Below are 24972 nucleotides of genomic sequence, written 5' to 3' on the forward strand. Positions count from 1 at the left end.
AGGCCCTTGTGCTCCTTTCAACCCCTCCCCCACCCCACCCAACCTGTTTTTCTGTCTTTATTCTTTGGCTTTTTTCGAGAGTGTCTCGGGCAAGGATGTGCGACCTGGGTCCCCAGGGCTGGCTTCCTTCACCCTGCACTGGAGCAAGCCTTGTGACTTGGGTGTCCTGCAGAGCAGCACTGTCCTTTTCCATGGCTGTATAGGATTCCAGGAGAATGTATGACAGCCTCTATCTTGAGGACCCCACATGGGAATGGATCTGGAGGGGAGGAAGAGGAGGCTGTGGCCAATGCCTACAGCCATGTATTTTCTGATCTCATAGAGACACTGTGTGTGTGTGTGTGTGGGGGGGGTGCTAGTCTTGGGTCAGAGTCAGCCCCCGGGAGTGGGAGGTCTCTGGAGTTTCTGAGGGAACTTGACCTTAGGATCCTAAGGCCAGCTTCCCTGGCCTCCAAAGCCTCTAGCTCTCTCTCCCCCTGGGGCCCCAAGTTTCCTATCTGTGAGCAGAGCTGGGAACAGAAGTAACTTTTTCTGGTGTCCAGGTACCCTGGTGTTGGAGGCTGAGCCCTGCCCTGGCTCATCTGTCCTGGGCCTGCTGTGTGATCTCAGGCTAGTCTCAGGCCCTCTCTGGGCTTCCTCTTCCTCCCACAAGGTCCCTGCAGCCCTAGCTGCTTCCTGAGCTGCCCACCAGGAAGATCTATTGGCTCAGCCAGACCTGGGCTGAGTGTGGGTGGGGTGGTGGGTGGGTGGCCTGCCCTGGTCACCAGCCTGGCATTCTTCTCAGTGAGCTCCTCCCCCTTCCCCCTCCCAAACTGCCACACCCACGCTCTGTTCCTTTTAATGCCTTTACTGTCTTTTCTTTCCTCATTAGAAGCATGAGAGATGCTCATTTAAAATGCTCAGGAAAATAGGAATATATTAAGAAAATAAAAGTCCCTTCTAACATTTTTTTTTAATGGTACTAGGGATTGAACCCAAGGCTCTAAGCATGTTAGGCAAGTGCTCTGTCACTGAGCCACATCCCTTTTTATTTTATTTTGAAATAAGTGGTCTGGTCTGGCTTTAAACTTGGGATCCTCCTCCTCAACCTCCCAGGTAGCTGGGATTACAGGCATGCACCATCCCTCACCATGCCCGGCCCTCCTAAACCCACCTTTCAGGTCTGCACTGTTGATGTTTTCCCCCTGTATCCAGACAGCCACGGAGTCTTGAAGTTATTCATTAATTCAGTCACTCATTCAACGTTTATTGAGCAACTATTGTGTGTTCTGGATTCTGGGAATGCAGGGCTGACAATAAGACAAAGCCCCTGCTCATATGGAGATCTTTACACCCAAACAGGATGTTTTTATTTTCCAACAAAAGTGTTATCAAGTTATAATAGAATTATTCTTGGGGCTGAGGGTGTAGCTCAGTGGTAGAGCGCTTGCCTAGCACGTGCGAGGCCCTGGGTTCGATCCTTAGCACCACATAAAAATAAATAAAATAAAGGCATGGTGTCCACCTACAACTACTAATATATAATTATTCTTAAGAATATTTTAAAATTTAATTTGGATGAGATAATTGCTACAGTTTGTACGTTAAATGTTCCCCAAAGGCCGCTGTGCTAAAGACTTGGTTCCCAGTTTGGAGTCACTAGAAGGTGGTGGAACTTTAAGAGGTGGAGCTTAGTGGAAGGTCGTAGGTCCCTGGGGGCACACCCTGGGAGGGGATTATGGGACCCTCACCCCTGCCCTGCTCTCTTTGTTTTCTTGCTTCTTGACCAGGATGTGATTGGTTTTGCCCTGTCACACAGTACCTGCCCTGAGGTTCTGTCTCCTTATAGCCCCCAAATTATGGGACCAACCAATCATGGATTGGAACCCCCAAAACTGTGAGCCAGAAATAAACCTTTATGTTTATAAGTGGATGGTCTCAGGTATTTGGTTATAGTGGCAGAAAGCTGACTAACATAGCAGTTTATTCCCATTTCATATCCCCCTTTGTATCTGAGGGGGATTTGTTCCAGGATCTTCTGAAGATACCATAATGCATGAAGGCTCAAGTCTTTCATATCAAATGACGCAGTATTTGCATACAGCCTGTACACATCCTTGGATGTACTTTGAATTGTTTCTAGATATTGTGCCTAATGCAATAGTAAATGTAAATAGTTATGCTGTATTATTTAGGGAGTCATGACAAGAAAAATGTCTGTGTATGCTCAGTACAGATGTAGTGTTTTAAAAATATTATTATTATTATTATTAATATTATTATTATTATTATGACTATTATTGCTGGGGATTGAATCCAGGACCTTGTGAATGCTGAGCAGGAAGCAGGGGGCTCTACCTCTGAGCTATACTCCTGGCCCCTGAATGGTTTTGATTCATAGTTGAACACACAGACATGGAACCTGTGGATATGGAGGGCTGACTGTCAATATAGGGACCAAGGAACATTCTCCCTCCTTTCCCTGTCTGCCATCTGCCCAGGTCTCCCCAACCACACACAAGCAAGCATTGGTACCTGTTTCTTTTGAATTCTTTCAGAACTTTCCAACACATAACTACAAGTAAATACAAATATATATATTCTTTCCCCATTTAACCCAAAATTCTGCATATAACCTAAAAGTTGTGCCTGTCACTCATCAGAGCTTCTTGGAGGTCTGACGAGCCGGTGCTTTGAGGGTGGCCCCATTCTTTTCTACAGCTCAGTGATTTCCACGCCTGAGGCATCAACCATTGGTGAGACAACCGTTGTCCATGACATAGCTGATAGCTCTTTGATCACTTCTAAGTGTAGCATCTTTGTATAGGCTCTTGCTTCTTTAAGTTTGGGGGTGAATTAACTATCTCACCAGTTCCCTGCTCTTGGGTCTTTAGGTCACTTAGGTCACTTAGCTTTCCAAAGGTCTCTCTGTAGCTTATGGAGTTGGGATTCCAGCCCCAGCGAGGCTGAGTCCAGAACCTGACATCTGGACCTGAGGATAAACAGCTTCAAATTGGTGTAGTATCCCCTAGCCTCCAGCATGAGCCTGATCCCCAGGTGCCTCCCCAAGGATAGAGGTGGCTTCCTCCTGAGGAGACCTGGGAGGCATCTAAAGGTCATTAGGGATAGATTAGGGCTCTCAAATTCCATGGGTGCAGGGCCCAGGCAGACTGATTGACAGGCTGGGTGTCGGACAAGAGGACCGGTGTGGAGCGTGCCTAAGAGGCGTCCAAGGGCGACTGCTCCCTCCAGCCACTGGTCCATGAGGGAGACCTGTTCCAGGTCTTCTCTGTTGACAACAGGATCCGGAAATCAAATGAAATCGAAATATAGTGTGAGACGCCTGATGTTTAAATGTCAACTGATTGAAAAACACAATCATGTGTGTCTGCTGATGGAGTAAATGGTTGGGAGAGAGAGAGAGAGAAAGAAAGATAAGATTCAGAGATACAGAATGGGGGAGAGACAGTGGAAGGATCTGGCTGACTGTTAATCAGTGGGTCTAAGTGAAGGCTGGGTACATAGTAATTGCAAGATTCTGGCTTTTTGTCTAGAAACGTAGATTTTTTTTTTTTCAAAATTAAAAACTGTCCTCCACCGAAAAAGATAAAAACCAAATGTAACATGTGAATCTTGGTTACCTCCTGGTTTGAAACAAACAAACAAACAAAAAAATCCAGCTGTAAAAGATGCTTTGAGGGGCTGGGATTGTGGCTCAGCCAGCGGTAGAGTGCTCGCCTAGCACGGGCACGACCCGGGTTCGATTCTCAGCACCACATAAAAATAAAGGCATTGGGTTGTGTCCATCTACAAAAAAGTTTCTCTCTCGCTCTCTCTCTCTCTCTCTCTCTCTCTCTCTCTCCTTTAAAAAAGATGTATCTTAAATTAAAAAAAAAAGATGCTTTGAGGACAATGGGGGTAGCTGCAATGTGGCCCCTGTGTTAGATATTTGTGGGATTACAGGTTTTTTTGAGGGGGGGTTGTTTATTTTTTGGGTGAGATAATCACATGCTGGTTGTGTAGAATGTCCTTGTTCTGGGGGGAATAAAAAGGTCATGATGCCAGACATTCTCAAAGGATCCAGAAAACAGTACTTAGCTGCAGGGGGTGGGGATGGGGATGGGGAGCCCGTGTGTACCAGCACACTACCAGGTGACGCCTAGTGACAGCAATAGTTGACACCGATTGCAGGTGAACAGGGGTCGGGGATTATGCCTTTGACTTCCTGTGCGTTTGAGATTTTTCATAATAAAAATTGGGGGGATAAGGGAGAAGGAAAAAAAATAAAAGATCATGGAACTGAAAAAAATATATATATACAAGGGTACTAGACACTAGAAATGGCTCCTGTCTGTGACCCGGAGGTGGGTCTGTCTGCCCCATTGACAGGGAAAGCCTGGGTCTTGTTCATCACCATCCATCACAGAATGGGAAACTCAGGCAACCTGCAGGCATAGAGCAAACAAGGGCTCTTCTGTCACCTCCCTGAGCCTCAGTTTCCCTATCTGTAACGTGAAAATAAATACCCTTTCTGCTCAGGGACTTTTTTTTCCTTCATTGAACTGGCTCCCTCCTCCTCCGGCTTCAGTGAGTTACAATTGCATCCAATGAAATCCACCCCCTGAAGCGCACAGTGGGATGCCTTTTCACAAATGTATACAGTTGTATAATCATCCCCACCATCACGTAGAACATTACTCCTGATTCCCCTTGTGATCCTTAACAGTTGATCCCCACCCCACAACCCCCAGCCCCTTATCACCCCAGCCCCGATTGCTAGTCATTTTGATTATTTTTGCCATTCTAAACAGGTGCATAGTGGAATCTCCTGATGGTTCTATTTGCATTGCTCCGACTCCCAGGTCACTACCCTTGTGCCTTTTCTGGAATGTCCTGGAAAGGGAATCCGATTGAATGGAACCTTTCATCTGGTTTCTTTTAATCGGGGAGCACGCATTTGAGCCTCATCCGTATGGTCACGTGTGTGCTCCTCGTCCATTCCTTTTGTGTCACTTAGTGATGTCCCACGGAGATTGGGATAGACGACAGTTTGCTCATCCATGGCCAAGTTCATGGACATTTAGATTCTTTCCCATTTTTTTTCCTTTGAAGTTTCTATTAACATTTTCATGCAGGTACATGCGTGTGTGTGATTATGAACATGGTTATTTCTCTTGGCAGTGGAACAGCTCAGTTGTAAAGTCAGAGTTCACCGAACTTCATGACCACCCCCACCACAACAATGGGTGAGAATTACAGTTTCTGCACCCTCTCACCAATCCCTGCGATTGCCAGTTATTTTTTTAATATATATTTTTTTAGTTATACATGGACACAATATCTTTATTTTATTTTTATGTGGTGCTGAGGCTCGAACCCAGGGTCTCTCACGTGCGAGGCGAGCGCTCTACCGCTGAGCCACCACCCCAGCCCCGATTGCTAGTCATTTTAATTTTTTTGCCATTCTAAACAGGTGCGTGGTGGAATCTCCTGATGGTTCTATTTGCATTGCCCCGACTCCCAGTGCTTTCAAGCATCTTATTTGCAATCCAGAGCTTTTCTGGGGAGGCGTCTGTTCAGATACTCTGTGCATTTTTTTTTTTTTTATTCGGTTGTTGGTTTTCTTACTGTTGAGTTGCAGGAGTTCTTCCCATATCCTCGGCGCTGGGCTTTTATCTGAGAGGTGTTTTGCCGGAGTTTTCTCTCCGGGTTATTTTAAGCATTAAATCCCATCGTGCACACCCAGTGAAGTGGTGGCTCCTATCATCATCATTATTACGATTTTATTACTCCACAGTGTCATGTGGCGAGGAGGATGTGCCTCCCACCAAAACTGCCAGGGCCACCTGCCAATGGAACCTCCTCAGTGCCCTGGAATCCACCGAGGTCCCCCTCCCCTCCTCAGGGATCCCCGGTCACGCTTTCTGGGGTTGTTTGTTGTTTATAATATTCATTTATCAAAACCTGCCAGATGGCCTAGGCTGTTTGGCAGGAGGCTACGCGTGGGAGGGGGAGGAAAGGCCTCAGAGATTGGCCTTGCCCTTCCTGCCCTCCCTGAGGGACAAAAACCACTGCCTTCCCATCTCCTGGCTCCCATCCGCAGCCCCAGCATGCTGGAGGCATGCAGAGATGCCCCCACATTGGTGCCACAGCCTCGTACCCTGATCTAGAGTTCTGACTCTCATTTGCCCTATGAGCATTGAGGCAAAATGCAGATGCCCCAAGTCCCACATCCCAGAAGGGTGGCCTTGGGAATCTGGACACATGTTCTTCACACTGAATGTCGTCACTCTCATTCAGCACACGGCCATCGGGCCCCATCACACAGTGACTCCTGAGCGCCGGCAGGTCCCAAGCGCCGGGTTCTTCATGAGTGATCTTGCAGAGAGGAGTGCTTGTCACTGAGTCCCTCTCCTATTTTATAGATGGCAAAATTAAGGCTGAAAGAGACGAATGGAGTCACTCGGTAAGTCAGCAGAGAGCAGGACGGGAATGCAGGCACTGTCCCCCAGCCTTGAGGGGACATTGACTGCGGGGCCGGACGGAATCTTCTGCTTCTGTCTCTTCATGGACCTGCCCCCATCTGTAAGGCCACAGTTCTGGGGAGGCCCCAGGATGGCGTCTGGGCATCCTTGGTCAACATCACAGCCCTTGGGATCCCCCACCCTCACCCATGATGTTCCTTCCCCCTCCCACCCCTGGAAGCTCATTTTGGCTCCCATAATCCCTGGCAGGGCTGATGGTACCTCACCCTGTCTATGCAAGCGTCACCCTTATTCATTCAAAATTTCTCAGACCCTGCTGGGGGCCTGGTGTATAAAGGGAGATCTGGCTATGTTAGGAGTCTGTCTAGGTTAAGGCTCCCTGCATGCAAACCAGACCCTTCTAGAACTGTCTCCCTCAGAGGTGCATCCTGTGTGGGAAATGCTGTTTGCACAAGGACATTTGTGCTCATGGAAAAATACTAGAGAGACCCAAATGCCTGCCAGCCGGGCCCTGGCTCACTCCACCCAGGGAGAGTCAAGCAGGGGTGTATTATGCAGTTGCAAAACAGGACAAGAGAGCTGTTCTTGTGCTGAAATGGAAGGATATAGAGGAGAAAAGAGAATCGTGTGTGTGTGTGTGTGTGTGTGTGTGTGTGTGTGGCGCACTGGGGTGCTCTACCACTGAGCTACATCCTGAGCCCTTTTTATTTTTTTTTTTTATTTTGAGACAGGGTCTTGCTAAGTTGCCCAGTCTGGCCTCGATCTGGTGATCCTCCTACCTCAGCCTCCCAAGTCATTGCAATGACAGGTGTGTGCCACCATGTGTCCAGGAAGGACATACAAGAGAATGTTAAGTGAACAAAGGTGTATAGGGCAGTGAAAAAAGAAAAAAAAAGAAAAAAAAAGATCTTTACTTTTTTCTGTAAGGACGCCCAAGGAGCTGACAACACTGGCTGAGTTCTGGGCAGGCGCCAAGGGGTTAAGGATGGGGGTGGGAGACACTTTTCACCCTCTACCTTGTCACCTTTTGAATTTCCCCCCACCTCCGGGAAACCTCTGATGTTGTTGCCCAAAAACGTCCTGAGTAATCTAAGTGATTCAGAGGTGAGGCTCACTGCCCCCTCCTTGTCTACATCTAGGTGTGCTCGGGAGGTGTCTCCCACCAACTCCCACCTGGCCCCGCTTTGGGTCAGGCTGGACACCTCTAAAGGAACGGCTCCTTTAGGGGAATCCATGTGTTCAGCCAAAACCCTAGTCCACGGAGTCCACTCGGATCCAGTGAGGACACTCTTCATGCCTCTGCTTGGGCCTCAGGAAGGGCTGGATTTAGCACCCAGACCTCCCTGAGTTCTGACTTTGTGCCAGGAACATGCTAACCCTGACCCTAACCCTTTAAAGCAAGTCTGATTAAAACACCCATTTTACAGTTGAGGAAACTGAGCCCAGTTAAATCCATAACAGGCCAGGGGGAGTAAACCGGAGGGAGAACTCAGTCCCACAGGCTCTTGGCAGCCTCCTGAGGCCGACTGGCTTGGGTCCCTGTCCTTGAACCCATTGGAAGGCCTGGGCTCAGGGGGGGTCCTTTCTCTTGCTTGGGCTGGGAACCCAAAGATGCATCCGGCCTGGGTCTGTGGGTTCCCATACAGTGTGATGAGGGTTTATGGGACGCTCAGAGGAGGGACAGGGAATTCTAGTTGTGACACCAGAGGCTTCCCAGGCTGAACCAGAAAGATGAGGAGAGGTTATCAAGTCCCTGACTCCTTGCAGGCTCACTATCTTCTCTTCCCACACCTACTGCTCGGGCCTGCTTTTATCTTTTGATTTGCAGGCTTCCCCGGCCTCCATCTGGGGGAGGCTCCAAGCTTACTTATCGCCCGGCCTCCTCCCTCAGCCTCCATCCCTTTCCTGCCTGCCCAGCCACTATAGCCTCTGGCTCTCAGGTTCTGTCTGCACACTCCATGCCCACCAGTGTCCCATGTTGACTTACTCCAGGTATTCCCAGTTGGAGAGGGAAGCCCCCTGCCAGGGCCCTTGCACTAAGGCGACATATGCTGACAAACTGAGAAGTGCAGTGGGTGGCCCTGTGAATGGTCACTGTCTAGGATACAATTCCAGAAGGAGTAATGGAGGTTTGAAAAAAAAAAAATGGCTGTAAATTCTGACATTCCTTCAGTGAGAGGCAGAGGTCTGTGTCTCCATCCTTTAAAATCTGGGTGGGCTGCTTTGACCCACGGGGTCAGTCAGAAATGATATTGGGTGACCATTTCATACTGCATCAGAAAAGGCTGTGAGAAGTGTCACTGGGTGATCTTACGACAGTCACACTCATGAAGAAGCCCTGGCCCACACGTAGGGGCCAGAGGAGGTGTTCCAGTGCACAGCCCTGGTGGGGCCGAGCTCGGTGTCTTTCCTGCCCAGGCGCTGGACACGCAGGTGATGGACCTTCCAGGTGGAATCCAGCTGGGGGGGGGGTCGCATGGGACAGAGCCAGGACCACCTTATGCCAGTTGTTTTCGGTCACAGAGTTTAGGTCGGTTGGTGTGGCAGCAGGACGTGGGGAGGGTGGGGACTTTGTGAATTTCTTCATCTCTGATTACTATTCCTTCATCAACAGCTACCTGCTGGAACCTTTGAGGGACTGGGGATGTGGCGGCAGCACCAGGTTGGAACTTGGCTGGAGGTCAAACCCTAGACCAACTGTTTACCCTGCCCCAGTAAAACAATGAGGCAGGATTAGATCCGGGAACATTTCCTGGGACTCTTGCTACTTTCTCCAAAAACCATTAAACCATACTCAGTTCCTGACACCATTTTAGTTTGGAGTCTGTTTTTTTTTTTTTTTTTGGTACTGGGGATTGGACCCAGGATTGCTCTATCATAGAGCGACATCCAGCCCTTTTTATTTTGAGACAGGGTTTTGCTAAATTGTCCAGGCTGGCCTTGGACTTGTGATCTTCCTGCCCTACTCAGCCTTTTGAGTTGCTGGGATTACAGACCTGTGTCCCTGTACCTAGCTAGTCTGGGGTCTCAAAATCACTAGATGGTGATGAGACCCCCTTCTGGATCTGAAATCCTGAGACGATCTGTTTGGGTAATCCAGAAAGGCTGCACATAAGGAACAGGATTTGAGCTGCAAAGAATAGGCAGAATTAAAATAATTATGGTCTTTTATCTCTTTATATGAAAATATTATATCAACAGGATGTCAATCCGTTGTATTAGCCTATTAAAATTTTATATATTTAATACAGCCTGAAAATAATACATACTTGTTGCAGAAATGTTTGACAGAAGAAATGTGAAGAAGAGAAACAGCTGGGTGCAGGGGTGCACCCTGGCAATCCCAGCTATCTGGAAGGCAGAAGGATCACAAGCTGGAGGCCAGCAATACACTGTCTCAGAAAATAAAAAAGAACTGGGGATGAGCTTTGGTGGCAGAGTGCCCCTGGATTCAATCGTCAGTACTGCAAATAAAGGAAAAAAAAAGAAAAAAGTGGTGGTGGGGGGATGGGGGGAGAGAAAGAGAGAGAGGAAGAAAAAAGATGAGCCCCACCTCTAAGTCCACCTCTGCAACACTGGCTCTGCCCTGTTGCGTAGGGACAACTTGGAAGATTTTTGCATCCTTCCTGCCACACAGATCCTTTCTTGGCTCACAAATCCTCCAGCACCAAAAAATAACCTGCAGACTCAGGACAGTGTAAATCTATCCTCAAGAGGCCAAAGAAGCCATTGCTCTAATCATGCCCGGGGCATCCTGGCTGCTGGCCCAACAGATGTCTGAATCCATCTGAGTCCTGGGCACCGGGGATAGGAAATGAATTCCCTTCATCAGCGGCTCACAAGCTCCCAGCAGCCCTCCTCCACCAGGGACAAATTCTTCTCTCCACCCAAGAATTTTTTTGCAACACTCTATAAAGCAGTTTCCCAAGGTCAACCATCTGAATGCCCTTTCTTCGTTCATACAAGATCAGTTCCAGGTTGGAAAGATGGGGTGGGTGAGCCTGCGACCCCTGGAGTAGCCTGGGGGGGGGGTGGTCAAGGTGGCAGGCAATGGCCTTTAACTGAGGGCCACAGTCCTGAGCAAACGGCTAGAACCCTGAGCTGCTGCAACGCTGGGAAGTCTCACTGCCTCCGAGGACACGCAGGCTCCTTTCTTCATGGCTCAGGGGGGAAAGAAAACCCCAGCATCTGATAGCACTTCTCGTTTAAGTGTTTCCTGGGCCACATCATGAGTCCAGGGCATTCATGGGGCTTGACTTGGGGTCTGGCTGACTGCCTGGTCTGATCTCTCCTGGGACAGTCATGACCTCTTGGAGCCAGCAAGGCAGCCACTTCAGACCTTGGACCAAGGTCATGGTCCCAGCTAAGGCCCTAGGTCTACCCAAGAGCCCTAGTGGGGGGGGGGGGGTTCTGTGTCCCCCAGAGCAGACCCTAACCCCGGGGTCCTCCTGCTGGGTTCCCGGGGAAAGGTGCTAATTCTGGAGAAGCTCATGGTCACCGCAGCCACGTGATTGGGGAACAGCCAATCAAATGCTTGACCGGGCTGGGGGCGTGGCCTAGGTCGGGCCCTGCAGAGGCTGGCTGTGGCCTCGATCCTGGAGGCTGCAGCAACCAAAGCTGCTTTCACTCCTGTGGCTCTGCCGGGTGGCTGTGGCTCTTTTCCTGAGCGGGTAGTTGGCAGGCAGGAGTGTCCCAGAATAACTCCAGAGTCTAAAAATATTCCAATTTTGCCCTCTCACCACCTGGGCCGTTAACCTCCTAACCTCATCTCTTTCCACCCCTTCCCTCCCCTTACGTCCTCGACCCTGGACACAATGGCCTTTCTATTTTTCCTTAAAGCTTACTTTAAAAAAAAAATATTAAGGCAATAGTACACAGTTGGCTACTTAGCCCTGCAAGATGCATAACAACAACCCTAGAAAAAAACCAGTAGCCACCTGCTTCCCAGGACTGCTCACACTCCAGGAATGAACCCAGTCAAGCATCAATTATGTGCTGAGCTCCTAGAACTGGTGATAAAACCGTGGCCCAAGTTTCCACCCTCCCGTAGGGGGTTTAGAGTATGATGCTTATGTCAATATTGTTTCAGGCTGAGCTCAGCTGTGGGGTACATTAGGACTACTTTTCTATTTTGTGTTATTTGTTTTTCCAGGAGTTCATAATTGCCTTGGTTTCTTCTTGCCTCCAACTGGGCACTCAGTGGATCCTTTCAGTCTAGAGACTGGACCTTTTATGGGAAACTGGAAGACAGAACATAATTCCTGACTCAGTTTGTTTCTATCCCTACCGGCCCCTCCACCTCCAGAGGATGTGTTTTTTTTTTTTTGGTGGGGGGCTGTCATGTCAGTGGTCTGGCCTTGGATTGGCTCTTCCCCCTCCAGAATTTTAGATTTCAGCTTCCATTAAAGTTGGTTACCCTTCCTCTTCATTTTCCAGCTTTGAACATTGGTCCCTCTTGTTCTTGGTCTTGATCTCTCTTTTATTTTCCAATTTTTTAAACTGGTGCATTCTAAGGGCATGTAATGGTGGGATCAGTTAGTTCCTTCCCTTGTCTCTCATACTTGTGTCTCTCAGGTCTGAGCTCAGAAGACCCCTCCTGGGAAGGCCTTGATGACCACTCGTGCTTCTCGACACTGTCACCTGCTTTAATTGTGCCTCTGAGTCTTACCACTATTTGGAAAGTATTTTCTCTATTTGTGTTCATTTTTTTCTCCAGCTCCTGTATAACATTTGCTCTAAAAAAGCAGGACCTTGTCTATCCACTGTGTCTTTGGTATACAGTCAGTGCTTCACAGCGTGAGGCAAAAGTAGATGCTCAGGAAAAACGTGTTGACTGCACGCATGGGTGTGAGCATCGGATCTCAGCTCCCCGAGGATCTCCAGTCTTACTTAGAAAGGAGCTGCTATGGTCAGAGCTTCCTGGGAATCTAAGATGCTGCCAGTGAGAAGATGAGACTCCATGAGGGGAGGATGTTAGCCCAGTCTGGAGATGGCTGAAAGGGGACAGAGCAATGACGAGAATGGACAGGATGGTCTCTGGCAAAGATGAGTGATTGACTCAAGGCCACTCAGCTACTTTCTGGCTCAGATCAGAAGACAGCCCTCTGCAGGCAGATACTGCACCCAGGCTGTGGCATTAGCTCAGTGCAGATGTTCTTCTGCCTCTCTTCTCCCTGGTGGTGTGATCATGGGCAAGTTGCTCGTCTCTGTCGGCCAACTTCTCACCTGTGACATCGTGATAAGAACCCCCTCTGGTCCTGCATTCTAGATAACAATAGCAAGCTCTCTAGTAAAAAGCCTGATACAGTTCTGTAGGTGGTGGTCATGATCATCTGGGCTCAAAATCTGGTTTCATCCTGCTGTTGATGTGACCTGGGCAAGATGCCCGAAGCCTTGGCCTTTGACAGTTTTCTCATCTGTCAAATAAGGCTCTAACCTCACCAGCTTCATGAGGCTGAATGTGAAGTCGTGAGGCCTGTCCTCCACCTCCCAGGAGGATGCACCATGTCTCAGGACCCTGGGGGGCAAAGAGGCACCATGCTGAGGCACCCAGGATCCCTTTGACAGGTGTCTGTGTGACCCACAGGGTTTTTTGTGCAACCTTAGCATGAACCTGGACTTGCCAGACCTGAGGGATCCATCAGAAGGAAAGGGCTGTTGTGGTGTCTTTTCAGAAAGCAGCAGACGAAGTTCAGATGCAGGCCATTTTAATGGAAGCATGGGCAGTTAAAGGCAGGGGGGACAGTCACCATCGGATAGACTGGAGTTTGGACAGTAGTTCTGCCTTTGCCAGTGGCCTTTTGACCATGCCACAACCTCTCTGATTCTCTGTTTTCTCGTCTGCTAAATGAGAACAATGATAACCAGATGAATCTTGCTGGGGTGTTGCTTTCCTCCATTCCTCCAAGTATTTGCTGAGCGCCTACTGTATGCTGGGGATGCTGAGGTGACCAAAACAGCTTGCATGATGGTGATTCCACAAGAGTATGTGCTTTGAGGGATCAGCATATGGTAGGTGTTCTTGGTTCTTGCTATTTTGCTGGTGGAGCTATGTCACTAAGAATGAATTCATTCTTTGATATTCAAGGCTGTGGCCATTTAAATAAAGCAGGTGAAGGAAAATAAAAAAAATAGATAGTGAAAGCAAGTGAGCCCCCCTTCTGGTTTCTCCTGTCAATCATGGCTTCAGAACCTGACCCTGAGCAACAGGCTTCCACTTGCCTCCAAGCGTCTCCAAGCACTTTTCCAAAGCCCTATTCCCAGACTGGTCTGATGTCGGGCTGCGAGGAACCAGTCGCAGGTTCTGCTTTGGGTCTGATGGGAGAAACGGATGACCCATGATGAGAAGGCCCCGGGCAGGGGCGGTGGGAAGGGTAGGACCAGGAAGAGACAGAATGTATCAGGTGGAGAATGCAGGGAAGGGCATTCCTGGCCAGGAGCACAGCTTTTGCAAAAGAACGGCTCAAGGAAGAAGGCTTGGGTTGGGTGTGCCTGGACCGGGAAATTCCCCACCTGAGAAGCCGTGGCAAGGCTTGGAGCATGGCCAGCTCTGTTTTTGGAAGGCTGTCCCTCTCAATGCAGTGTGTAAGGAACGGGGGCAGGATTGGGAGGGCTTCAAAGATGAAGGCATGGAGAGGAGGAGGCTAGATGAGTGATCAAAGCAAGATTCTGCAACGGGGCACTTCGGAGCACGGCTGTGCTGGAAACGACCACCAGAGGGCGCTGCGAGCCAGCAAGTCATGGAGGGCGCTGCTGGTGGCAGTTCATTCCACAACACAGCTGTGCGCGCTGGTTGTGTCTGTTAACGTGCCCACAATTGTGTACAGGCTTGTGCACCCCATTCATGTCCCTGAGTGTGTGCTTGTGTGGGGTGAGTACACAGGAATTAGACTGTGCAAGGGTGACCATGGGGCCACTTGCCTCCCACCACCCTGACCGCACTAGGCACCTGCTTTTTCCCCTATAAGCCATTCGCCTCAGGGCCTTTGCATATGCTGTTCCCTTTGCCTGTAATGCTCTTCCCTTCCAGAGAGGCTTTTCCTGGCCTCCCTCTTTAAAATGACAGCCCCCATTTCAGACACGCCATTTGTCCTGTCCTTTATTTTTCCACCTAGAATTTGTCCCTCTCTGACATCCTAATACTTAGGCATTTTTGCTTGTCTGTTCTGCCCACCAGGTCATCTCCGTGAGGGCAAGAGTTCCAGCCGTCTTGTTCAATGGCCTGCCCTCGGTGTTAGGCACATAGTAAGTGCTCAGTAAACATTGATTCAATGAATGAATAAACGCATGAGCTTCTCCCATCTCCATCTGGGCTCTCGCTCCATTGCTTTCTTACCCCAGGTCCTGTCCACCTCAGCTCACACCTGTGTCCTAACTTGGGCCACACCCCTTCCCATCCAATGTCCTAGTTTCCCTGCATTTGCAGAGAGGGGTGTTTGCAACTTTTTTTTTTCCTAGGAGTCAGGTAGGACACAGCCTACTGGGGTCCACATCCAACGCCCCTGTCCAATTTCTGAATGATTGTGGAGTTCCCTTCTCACTTAGAGACAGAAAGAGGTGAACGGATATTGCTGCCACAAGCCAGCAACAGGAAAAGAGTGGACGGCTCTCCGGTGCTACTCCTCATCGCAGCAGCTCTGCATCCTAGCCTGATCCTCAACTGTTTCTTGCCTCTTCTGCCTGGAAAGCTCCTACTACGGGTCCTTCAAAGGTCCAGTGTCAAGGTCACCACGTCGGAGAAGCCATCCCTGACCTCACTCAGGCAGTCAGGCCCCTTCCTGGGACTCCTGCTTATGGCGTCTATTTATAGCACCCCAGTAGAGTTCTGTGATTCTTGGGCCCTTCGTCAGCCTCCCTGACTAATCGGTAAACTCCTCCTATGTGGAGACCTTGTCTGAGTCATCCTAGCGCCTGGGAGTCGGGCACGGGACTAGAGTCGCTTCACCTATGTCTGTGGCATGCTTTCCTCCTTCCTCTGTCCATTCCTCAAATAGTTCTTAGGCACCTACTGTGTGCCTTGCTTTGGGCTATGCTTCAGGAATGCAACAGGGAAGGAGACGGGCAGAATTCCTGCTCAGGAGAGGTGGATGAGCTGGTGGGCGAGATGCATTGGAATCCGAGGAAATCAGCAAAGCATGGGCATCAAGGATGCTGTGCAGAGAATTAAGACTCAGTTGGGTCTGAAGACTAGGAGAGCCTATTAGGGATATTCATTTAGGAGGAGTTTGAGAGACGAAAGGGTCCTGGCTCCAGGAAATATCAATGGGGTGGCAGGAAAGAAATTTTCCAGACCGAAGAAGCAGCATTGGCAAAGGCCCTGAGGCAGACCCGTGTTGGCATGTTCAAGGGACAGCACTGAGACCTCTCAACATACCAAGAAGCAGGGTAGGAAAGGAGGAGGCTGGGAGGAGCAGAAGCTGAAGCAGTTGGCAGGGACCTAGACCCAGAAAACCTGCCAGACCGGGCTTGCAGTTCTGGTAGGGGAGATATTTGCTACCGGGTGCCCATTTTTCAGATAGGTAAGTGGAGGTCCCAAGGTGTTCCGGACTTACTGTAGGAGGTGGTCTTCAGGGTGTTTATGAACTCATTTCCTGCACAGGTAGTGAATGCTAAGTTCTAGGCCAGGTACTTCCAAGATTGAGCTCGTGAAACGCTGCCTTCAGAGCATTTCATTGTTCCACAGCATAGCTAAGTAAACTGAGGCTCAGGGGTGCTGAGTGACTTTGCCCAGGTCATCCGACTAGGAAGTGGGAGAGCTGGCACTGGAATCCATATCTCTTTTTACTACAACTCATGATTTTCCATCCTACTGCCTGGAAAGAATGAGCAAGAGACACAGGAAGAGAATGATGATAATTATAATGTCTTTCCCTCTTATCTCATCTGGCATTCCCCACCGCTGTGTGGGTGAGGCCCTGCAGGGTCCCCGTTTTACACGCAGGCCAGCAGAAGTCAGTCCCCTGATCCCTCAGGTGAGGTCCCGGACAGGACCCAGACCTATGTCAGCCTGGGATGCCAGGGCTGACCCCTTGACTGTTGCTGGGGCTTCCTGACTTTACTAGCCCTGACTTTCCGTCCAGAGTCACCTGATTCCCAGCTCCAGACTGGTCAGTGGTCCCTAAAAGTCCTCCAAGAGGGAGCAGAGAGTGTACTGACCTTGGTAGGCATTATACAGATGAGCTGGAGGGCAGGAGGCAGACAAGTTCCAGGAGGAAGCCAGATTGGGAACCTTGGCCGAGGTTTGCCAAAGGTTGCAAAATGATACCTTATTTCTTTGGAGACTCAATTCCTTCCACTCGTGTTAAACACGGGGGGGGGGGGGGCGGCCCTAACCACGACACCACAAAGAAGCCTACTTGCACTGACTTGTCACGAGCCACCATCAGGTTCACCAACTGCTCCTCCACCCTGGCACGGTCCCTCTCACGCGTAGGGGCTCGTGCATGTTTGCTGATGCAGGACATAAGTGCGTGCACGTGGGGGGTAAGGTGCTAAGCCCTTTACAACAGTCAGTCAACAAACATTTACGGGGAGCTCCCATGATGCCTGGCTCCTGTGCTCCTCGGCTGCGCCCCGGAGGCAGGGCGGTTATCGCCGCTCTTCAGAGGNGGGCTTATGTCTTGATTGGCAGCGAGAAGGTGCAGGCTCCAGCCGGGGAGGGGCGGAGCTGGACCGAGCTTGGGTTGGCCGAGGGGCAGGCGGGCTTGACAGACCCCTGTGGGCAGGGTCGGATCCTGGGCTCCCGGTGGGCGTGGTCTGTGCTTGACGGGCAGGACAAGGACGGCGTTTGATAGGCAGGGGCCGGGCCCTGGAGACGGGCGGGCCAATCGGCGAGAGGGGGCGGGACCTGAGTCGGCGCCGTCCGGCCCAGGCCCCAGCGGCACTGCCCAGTCTGACTGTGGCACCGCCCGTCGCCAGACGTTTACTTGCAGCCGCTGCTACCGCCTCTGCTGGTCCGTCGCGCCCGGGGGCCGCCCGCCCGCCCGCCCGCAGCCATGAGTGCTCTTGGCCCCGGTGAAACCCGCCGCTGCCCTCTCGATTAGTCGCCGTCGCCCGGGACCCGTCTGCAAGCATGGAGTCGCCTGCCCCGAGCCAGCCCGCCAGCATGCCTCAGTCCAAAGGTAGGCGCGCCCGCCGGGACAGCGACCTGAACCCCGCGCCCAAGCCCAGTCGGGGAAACCCCCGACCTCTGTGGGCGCCTATCCCTTCCCGGTGCCGGGTCCTGGCAGCAACATTTCGGCTCAGAGACCCTCCCTGCTCGGGCTGAGGTCTCTGTGCCAGCCTGGAACCTCACCTGGATCCCCAGGTTAGGCCTTGGGACTGCACCCAGGCCCCGAGATCTCCCCGGCTGGACCCGAGCTAGGAATTTGTTCTTGCACACCCCATTCCAGGTCAGGAACCTCACCCTGACCTCCTCATGGAGGCCTCAGGGGTGCAGCCTGGGTAGAAATTAAGCTGTCCCCAGGTGGGATTCACTCTGATCCCCACCTGGGTCCTCTGTCTGCCAGCCTCACTGGGCTGTGGCGCTGTGTCCAGGATGGGATTGCACTCTGCTCTCTGTCTGGGCTCCAAAGGTATTCCTGTTTTTTTTGGGGGGGACCTCGTTGTGTCTCCAACACAGGTGTCCTGACTACACCCTTGTACAGAAGGCCCTGTCCTCCCCTCCCCCATCTCTCTCCATCTCTGGAGGCCCTACATTCACCCCCATCTCTGGCTGCCCTGCACCCCCCATCCTGCAGCCCTGTCTCCCCCGAACATCTCTTGGCCTCCCATCCCTCCCTAGCACAGCCCCTTCTCTGTGGGGCTCGTCCTCGACTTGAGTTGCAGCTTCTCTGTGCACTTGGGGAGCTCACCAGCTCCTGTACCTTGGTGTCTTCAGCCTGTCCCTGCTGTCTGGGACCTGGGCTGGCTGCCAGGCCAGTGTGCTGGCCATGCGAGGGGGCTTGCTCTTTTCTTCTCCAAGGAACTGGCCTTCCTGGAAATTTTTGTGAGGTGGCTGTGGCGGCTGTGGCAGTAGCAGCAGCAGCAGCAGCAGCAGCAGCAGGATTTATCACGCGGTGGGGGGGAGGACGAGACTTGGAGAGAGCAAAAGGGGGATTTTTTTTCAGGAAGAGGAAAGGATGTTTTTGGCATGTCTGAGTCTCAGTAGGCTGGGCTGTGTGAGAGGGTTCCAAACCGGACGTGTCTGTCGTGAATGGGCTGACTCCCAGCTCGCTGAACCTGCTGCTGCCTCCCCTTGGCAAGCCCCTTAATGTCTGAGCCTCAGTGTCCTTACCTGTAAACTGGACATCAAGAGTCAATGACGTGAGATTGGGAATGCACCAGAGCAGCTGTGGTGAGCTGGTGAAGAGCTCCGCATGGTGCAACGTGTGGCACATAATAGGTGCTCAGGAAGGGCTAGCTGCTGCACATCTTATTATTAACCGTGTCTCCTCCTGCAAAGCCTCAGCCACGTGGGGTCCGGGCCTTGCCTCTGGTTTGCAGCTGCAGAGGCAGCAGGAGGAAGGTCACAGAAGCACTTGGAGGCCCTCAGGGGTTGTCTCCTTTCCTCCTTCTCTCTGGAGGGGCCCAGACCTCTGGAGCCACTGGGGTCCTGGGGAGGGTGTGGGCCCTTCCTGGCCCCTGCAGCTGGCGGCTGGCTGCGGTGGCTGTGGGCTGGAGCTGGGTGGGCAGGGTAATTACGTCTTACATAAGTGGGAGGCTGGATCCCTGACCATTGCCCAACTGCTGTGAGTAACTCAGGAGGCACTCGCCGGGGGAGGTGGCTGGGGAGAAGCTCGCCCCGTGCAGAACTCGTGGATCTTGGGAACCGGGAAATCAGACGCTTCTCCGCCGCTTGGGAGAGCATGGGAAGGAGTTGGAAGCATTCTTTGTTTTGGGAGAGGCATTTCAGCTCTCCCAGGCAGTTGCGGGATTGTGAATGGACGGAGTCATGGGTGGACAGTGTTGTAGGGGGACATTGCTGGACCCCCATGTGCTGTGTGACTTGAGGATTGACCTTGCCCTCACTGGACCTCCGCAGAGAGCCGGGGTGAATCTCCAGCAGGATGATTTGTGGATTGCATGGCTGTCAGAGACCAAACCCAGGGGCCTCGTGTCCTCCCAGGGGTTTTGAGAAGGATGCGGTGGGGGAAACCGTGATCTCCCTTCACCCCCAAATCCCAAGAGCTGTTACTTAACAAGCTTTTTCCATTGCCATGTGTGGGCGTGATTTATTCGTCACAACCCTGCTTACAGATAAGGAAACTGAGGCTCAGAGGCACTAAGTACCTCGGTAGGATGCATCATGGTGACGCATGGAGTTGGGGGCTCCACAGGACTGTGTGTCTTGACAGGGGTCTCTCCAGCGCTTTCCCTAGGTCCCCTTCCCATGCTGGATGCTTGACTAAGCTGTGGGACACCCCCATGTCCATTGGGCATCTCCTGGAGGCCAGGCCAGACCCGGAGGATGGACTGAGGCAGACCTGGAGGCTGCCTGTCCTGTGTGCTGCTTGTCCAAGCTGACACACTGCAACCTGGCCCGTTTGACAGATGTGAAACCAAGACCTCACAGGGGATTTGACTTCACTGAATGCACAGAGCAGGGGTCCTCACCCATGCCCTCCCCGTCCCGGGCACTGGGCCCAGCACAGAGCTCTTCTCCACCTCCTCAGAGGAATTCAAACAAGGAGGGCGTGGCTGGGGCTGGACCTTATGGGTGCCCTGCCTTTGGGCTTCCTGCCTGGCAGCAGGCACCTGCCCTGTCTTCTGTGCCAGGAGCCTGGAGAGTTCTCTGTAGGTCCCATAGCCCTGCTGGCTCTCCCATGCCATCTCTGGCTGGCGTCAGAGGCCAAGGGCCGCTGGGGGCTGGGGCTGGCGTGCAGTTCACGTGTGGTCAGCATGACCCGAGTCTGTAGCCACCTTGGTCCTTGGGGGGGCCCCACGTGTGTGGTGTTGCTGTTCCCAGCAGGGCCTCCCTCTGTCTCCTGCCACCCTGGGAGTGCCACCCACTGGACATTTCGTGGCGTGGCTGGGTGGGTGCACAGTTCCTGGCTGCCCGGCCAGGCTGTAGGGAGCCTTGTGCTGGCCTGGCCTGGCCTGGCCCTGCCTTCTGTGGTTTCAGTCCCCCCTCCTTCCCCGGCTGTCGGAAAGACTGGAGGGTGGCACCTCTGGGACTTCCCCCACCCCTGGTGTGACGCACAGGAAACTCTCTATCAGCCAGCCCGTGGCTCAGGGCCTGAAGGGAGCAAAGTTCTCCGTGGGCCTGTGGGGAGAGGGTTGGGGCAGCTGGGCTTCCGGTGGGTGAGTCAGCAGCGCCCGGTGGTGCTGACTCACCCTGGGCATGCCAGCCAGTGGCTGCCTGCAGCACACAGGGTGGTGATGCTGGGCCTGGCCGGGGAGGAGAGGCCTGTGTGCCCGGCCCATGGGCAGCACCTGGCCCTGGGCTGAGGTGCAGGAGGTGGCCTGGCCTGGAGTTTGGGTGCTGGGCCAGGACCCCTTGGTTAGGCCCTGTGTCCCATCCAGAAACTTCCTCTGGTAGGCAAACGGCTCTGCTTCCTCTTGCTCACTGAGCGGGAGCAGGTGACAGTGGCTGTTTACTGCCCTTGGCCCAAGAGACTCCCTGGGCTCAGATGTGCAGCCCGGAGCTCAGGGAGAGCAGAGGCGGTACAGGGTCAGCCGGGCTGGCCGGGTGGGTCTGCCTGAGCTCGCCCGGGACAGCTGTGGAGAGGTCGGGAACTCGGATCTGGAGCCCGCCTGCCTGGGCTCGGGTCCCAAGCTGGGTCCCTTTTGCGAGGTGATGTTAGACAAGTCACATCTGGTGTATTTTCTGCACTCAAGTCAATGATTTCAGTTCCCTGGACGTGCGCGGGCCCTCTTTCAGAGGAGAAGCCTCAGTTTCCTCACCTGCAGAATGGGCACGGGGACCCCCTGCCTGTGTAGATGCAGACAGCCTCTCTCCACCGTGGCCAAGTGTCAGGTAATGGTCACAGCAGGACGGCCTTCCTCAGAAAGGCAGGAAGTGGTGGTGGGGGGGTGGAGCCTCCGCTCTGATGGAGTGGGACTGGGTTCTAATCCTGACTGGCCAGCTTCCTGTCCTGCCTCCTTGGCCAGGGACATGCCCTCTGTGACCCTCAGTGTCTAAACTGGGTAAACACCCGTCCCTGGCAGGGTGGTGGTTGAAGATCAGAGATAGTGTCTGTCTGGCAAAATGGCATCTGTTAACTGTTTTATAATTGTGATGGTTGTGACTACTGTTCATTGTCGAGTGAATCAACAGGACTTGGGGGGGGGCAGGGGGGGCTTCTGCTCCTGCACTTGAGGGCTCAGGGACATGAAGTGTCCATGCAGTATGGTCTTTACTGCTGGCCATGATGTATCAGGCTTCAGGGCTTCTTAAAAAATAAGAGTCGGATGAATTCTGTGTACCTAATACCCTCTGGTCCCCAAGCCCGAGCTGGGACGAGCAGGTGGGGACCAGAGAACTGGGTGACTGGGTCTTTTTGCAGGTTTGTCCCTGCAAAAGAGATTTCAGCCAGCTGCTGGGCCCCTCTGAGATTCAGACACCAGATCTAGGTCCCCTCCAGTCCAGGGTGGGTCCTTAGGTTCCAACCATCAGTCCCAGGTACGGACAGGTCCCCAGATCCCAGTCCCCGTCACACTCCCCCTTCCCTGTGGATTCCTCTCTGGGATGTCACAGCTAAGCTGGTGTCCCACGTCCTGCCCTGGCTTCTCTGCGAAGGCTGCGTCCAGCTGCCCCTTTGTCCACCAGTCCCCTGCCCTGGGTGGCTTGGCCAGACCCTCCTGCCATGAATGGGCCCGTGGTCAGGCCTGTCCCCTGCTCTGTGACCCTCCTTATGATGTTTGGTCCCAGCAGCTTTTTTTTTTAAAAAAAAATTGTAAATGTATCCACAGATACCAAAAGGATACAAAGAATGCACCTCTGTATTTAAAAAAAAAAATAAGAGTCGGATGAATTCTGTGTTCATAATACCCAGCTAAAGGAATCCAACTCGCCCCGGATCCCAACCCCTGTGCATTCTGTTTCCCTTCCTTCTCCCTCAGTAGCTGTCTAGCTTTTATGTTAATCATTGTTTACTTTTCTTTGTTATTTTTAAAAGTTGAATTTTTTTTTTTTTTTTTAAATACTGGGGATTGGATCCAGTGGAACTTTACCACTGAGCCACGTCCCCAGTCCAGGTGTGAAGCGACAGGCACGCTCCTTGGGGCAGGGCTGAGAAGGGCCTTGGAGGTCAGTGCAGGAGTTGGGGGCACAAGCTGGTGGGGAGCAAGGAGCGTTGCTGGCACCCTGTTGATGGTGGTGTGACGGAGGCCTGTCGGGACAGCTCTGGCACAGAACCGGGGATGCCCTCCACCCTCCTCGTCCTTCTCTGTGACTGGGCCTTCTGGTAGACCCCAGAGCAGGCTTCTGCTAGCATGGCCTCCCCAACCCCACTCACCTGCAGCAACTTCCAACACAGCTGGGCTGGTCCCAGGCCTGGCTCTGCCCCAACCTGCCCTGTGACCTCCCCAGCCTGTTTCCTCTTCTGAATGAAAGGGATGAGGAACAGCCACCCCGCAGGAGGACTGCTGACGACGGTGAGAAGCAATGAGACCTGTCCAATCCAGGGACACCGTGGTTGCTGGTCAGTGCTGAATTTGAATTTGAGCCACGTAGAGTGTTTTTTTTTTTTTTTTTCCCCAACCAAGAACACCTTTCCCCAATGCACTGATTTTGCTCTTTAGTGATGGTGACAATAAAAGCCAAGAGGACACTGGTCAAGACGAGGTGCCTTTGCTCAGTCATTCTGCAGAAGGGGCAGCATGGGGCTGCCCTTGGGGTGGCCTGGCTGATCTCATACCCCCCAGGTTGAGGCCTCTGGGAGCACAGCCCAGAGCTGGAGCTGGAGGGAGTGCCCCTCTCACCTAGAAGCCCCTGTTTCCAGTCATGGCCTTTTGAGGCCTGGTGCATGGGGCCCATTGTGCACCAGGCCTCCAGGTCAGAGTGACCACTGACCTGAGCTGTTTGTGCAGGCATTTTATGTGCACGGTCTCATTCTGCCCTCGTGGTTACCCAATAATGTGTCCTGTTGTTATCATCCCCATTTTATGAATGAGTAAATCGAGGCCTGGGGTTGGGGACTGACTTGCCCAAAGTCACAGAGGTCTGTCTTGGGAGCAGGGACTTATCCTAACAACCTTTGACCCTTGCTGGCCCTCTCTTAGAGGTCACGGTCATTGCACACCCACACCCAGAGGCAGGAAACGAGACTCAGAGAGGGAGTCTGACTTGTTCTTGGTGTCCCCGCAGCCAGGTTTCCTGGTACCACTCCTTGTCACTTGGCCTCTGCCCAGAGTGGTTTGGGGCAGATGACGTGGCTACTCAGTCGTGGTCCGGGGAAGGCAGGGGCTCAGGCCTGGGTCGGTTGCTGCCCTGGTGTGTCACATCAGCTGAGTCTCAGAGACACTGACTGCAGTTCTGAGCAGCCTGCTGCTCGGTGCCCCGGTCATGCAAGGTGAGCCCAGTTGTCCCCTTAAGATGGCGAGGACCCCAGAGCCCAGACTCCATCAGCACCAGGACCCAGACTTAACCAGGCCTCTTTCTTTCTTATTAATTTTATTGAAATTCCTTACGCTTAGTAGCTGAAGCTGTGCACAGAAATCTCAAAGGAATAAGAAGAACATTTCTTGCATTTTCTTCCTGTCTTCCACAAACTGCTCTTGGCTGTCGGTGCTTACCATGTCGGGGAGACGGGCTGCCAGGCTTTTGATGTCATAAACCCCTGGCCTCAGTTTCTTCATCTACAAGATGGAGATCATATTAGTTCCTGCCTCCCAGGGTGGCTGAGAGGGGCTCAGATGAGATGTAATGCAGATGGTGCAGTGCTCAGCCTGTGCGGCTGTATCAACAGCTCTAGCGGTTCTCACCTGCAGGGCTGGGCTTACGTTAGTAGCTTTAGATGCTTGTCCTGAGGAGTGTGTGATCAGCAGGTGTGGACTGACAGACCAGGCTCTCTGGGACAGGGCTGTGAAGGGTCTTGGATGTCGGTACAGGAGTTTGGGCATGATCAGGAGGTAAGTGAGGAGCATTGCTGTCACTCAGTGAATGACCCAGGCCTGGCATGTGTTTGGTGCTTACTAAATGTTAGTGGAAGTTAGAGGAGTGTGGGGGTGGGTTGCTGGAGGGTGCAGTTTTTGGGTCAAGGGTAAGAGACAACACTGTGCACATCTCTGACTAGAGAACCCCTTGGCCGCGGTAGGGCTTGTGTGTGTGATGTGGGTTGTTGGGCAGCGTCCCTGACCTCTGCCTTGCAGGACGCCAGTCTTAAACCTTCCCCCTGCTGGGATGGTCGAGAGTGTCCTCAGACACTGCTGCATGTGCCCAGGTTGGAGCAGGATTCGGGGGTGGGGGTGGACCTGGGTGTGGAGGACAGTGGATGCTGTAAGATGGGCCATGGGAACCCCCAGCCTGCACTCTGCAGAGTGGAAAGTGAGGTGAAGGGTGGGGAGGTACCCAGGGCCCTGGGGGGGG

The 24972-nt window shown here is 52.5% G+C and overlaps 2 protein-coding genes across 3 annotated transcripts in view; one reads left to right on the plus strand and one right to left on the minus strand.

Annotated features, from left to right (window-relative positions):
- Natd1 (N-acetyltransferase domain containing 1) overlaps nt 1-16927 on the minus strand; it is a 33683-nt gene extending 16756 nt beyond the window's left edge. Inside the window, exons 1-2 of the mRNA XM_048795296.1 lie at nt 16820-16927; nt 12906-12981 (exon numbers count right to left, since the gene is read on the minus strand). Coding sequence (XP_048651253.1) covers nt 12906-12981; nt 16820-16927 — 184 coding nt within the window. The remainder of the gene's footprint in view (nt 1-12905; nt 12982-16819) is intronic.
- A 440-nt stretch (nt 16928-17367) lies between these two features.
- The window catches only part of LOC107157178 (dual specificity mitogen-activated protein kinase kinase 3), an 18469-nt gene continuing 10864 nt past the window's right edge, over nt 17368-24972 (plus strand). The window contains exon 1 of one of the 2 annotated variants that reach the window (XM_015503493.2): nt 17368-17584. In XM_015503493.2, coding sequence (XP_015358979.2) covers nt 17536-17584 — 49 coding nt within the window. In that variant the 5' untranslated portion in view covers nt 17368-17535. Of the gene's footprint in view, nt 17585-20985; nt 21421-24972 lie in introns of those variants that run through there. The other variant, XM_048795470.1, reaches the window with a different exon arrangement.

This window comes from Marmota marmota, unplaced genomic scaffold, assembly GCF_001458135.2.
Source record: "Marmota marmota marmota unplaced genomic scaffold, marMar, whole genome shotgun sequence".
Lineage (NCBI taxonomy): Eukaryota > Metazoa > Chordata > Mammalia > Rodentia > Sciuridae > Marmota > Marmota marmota.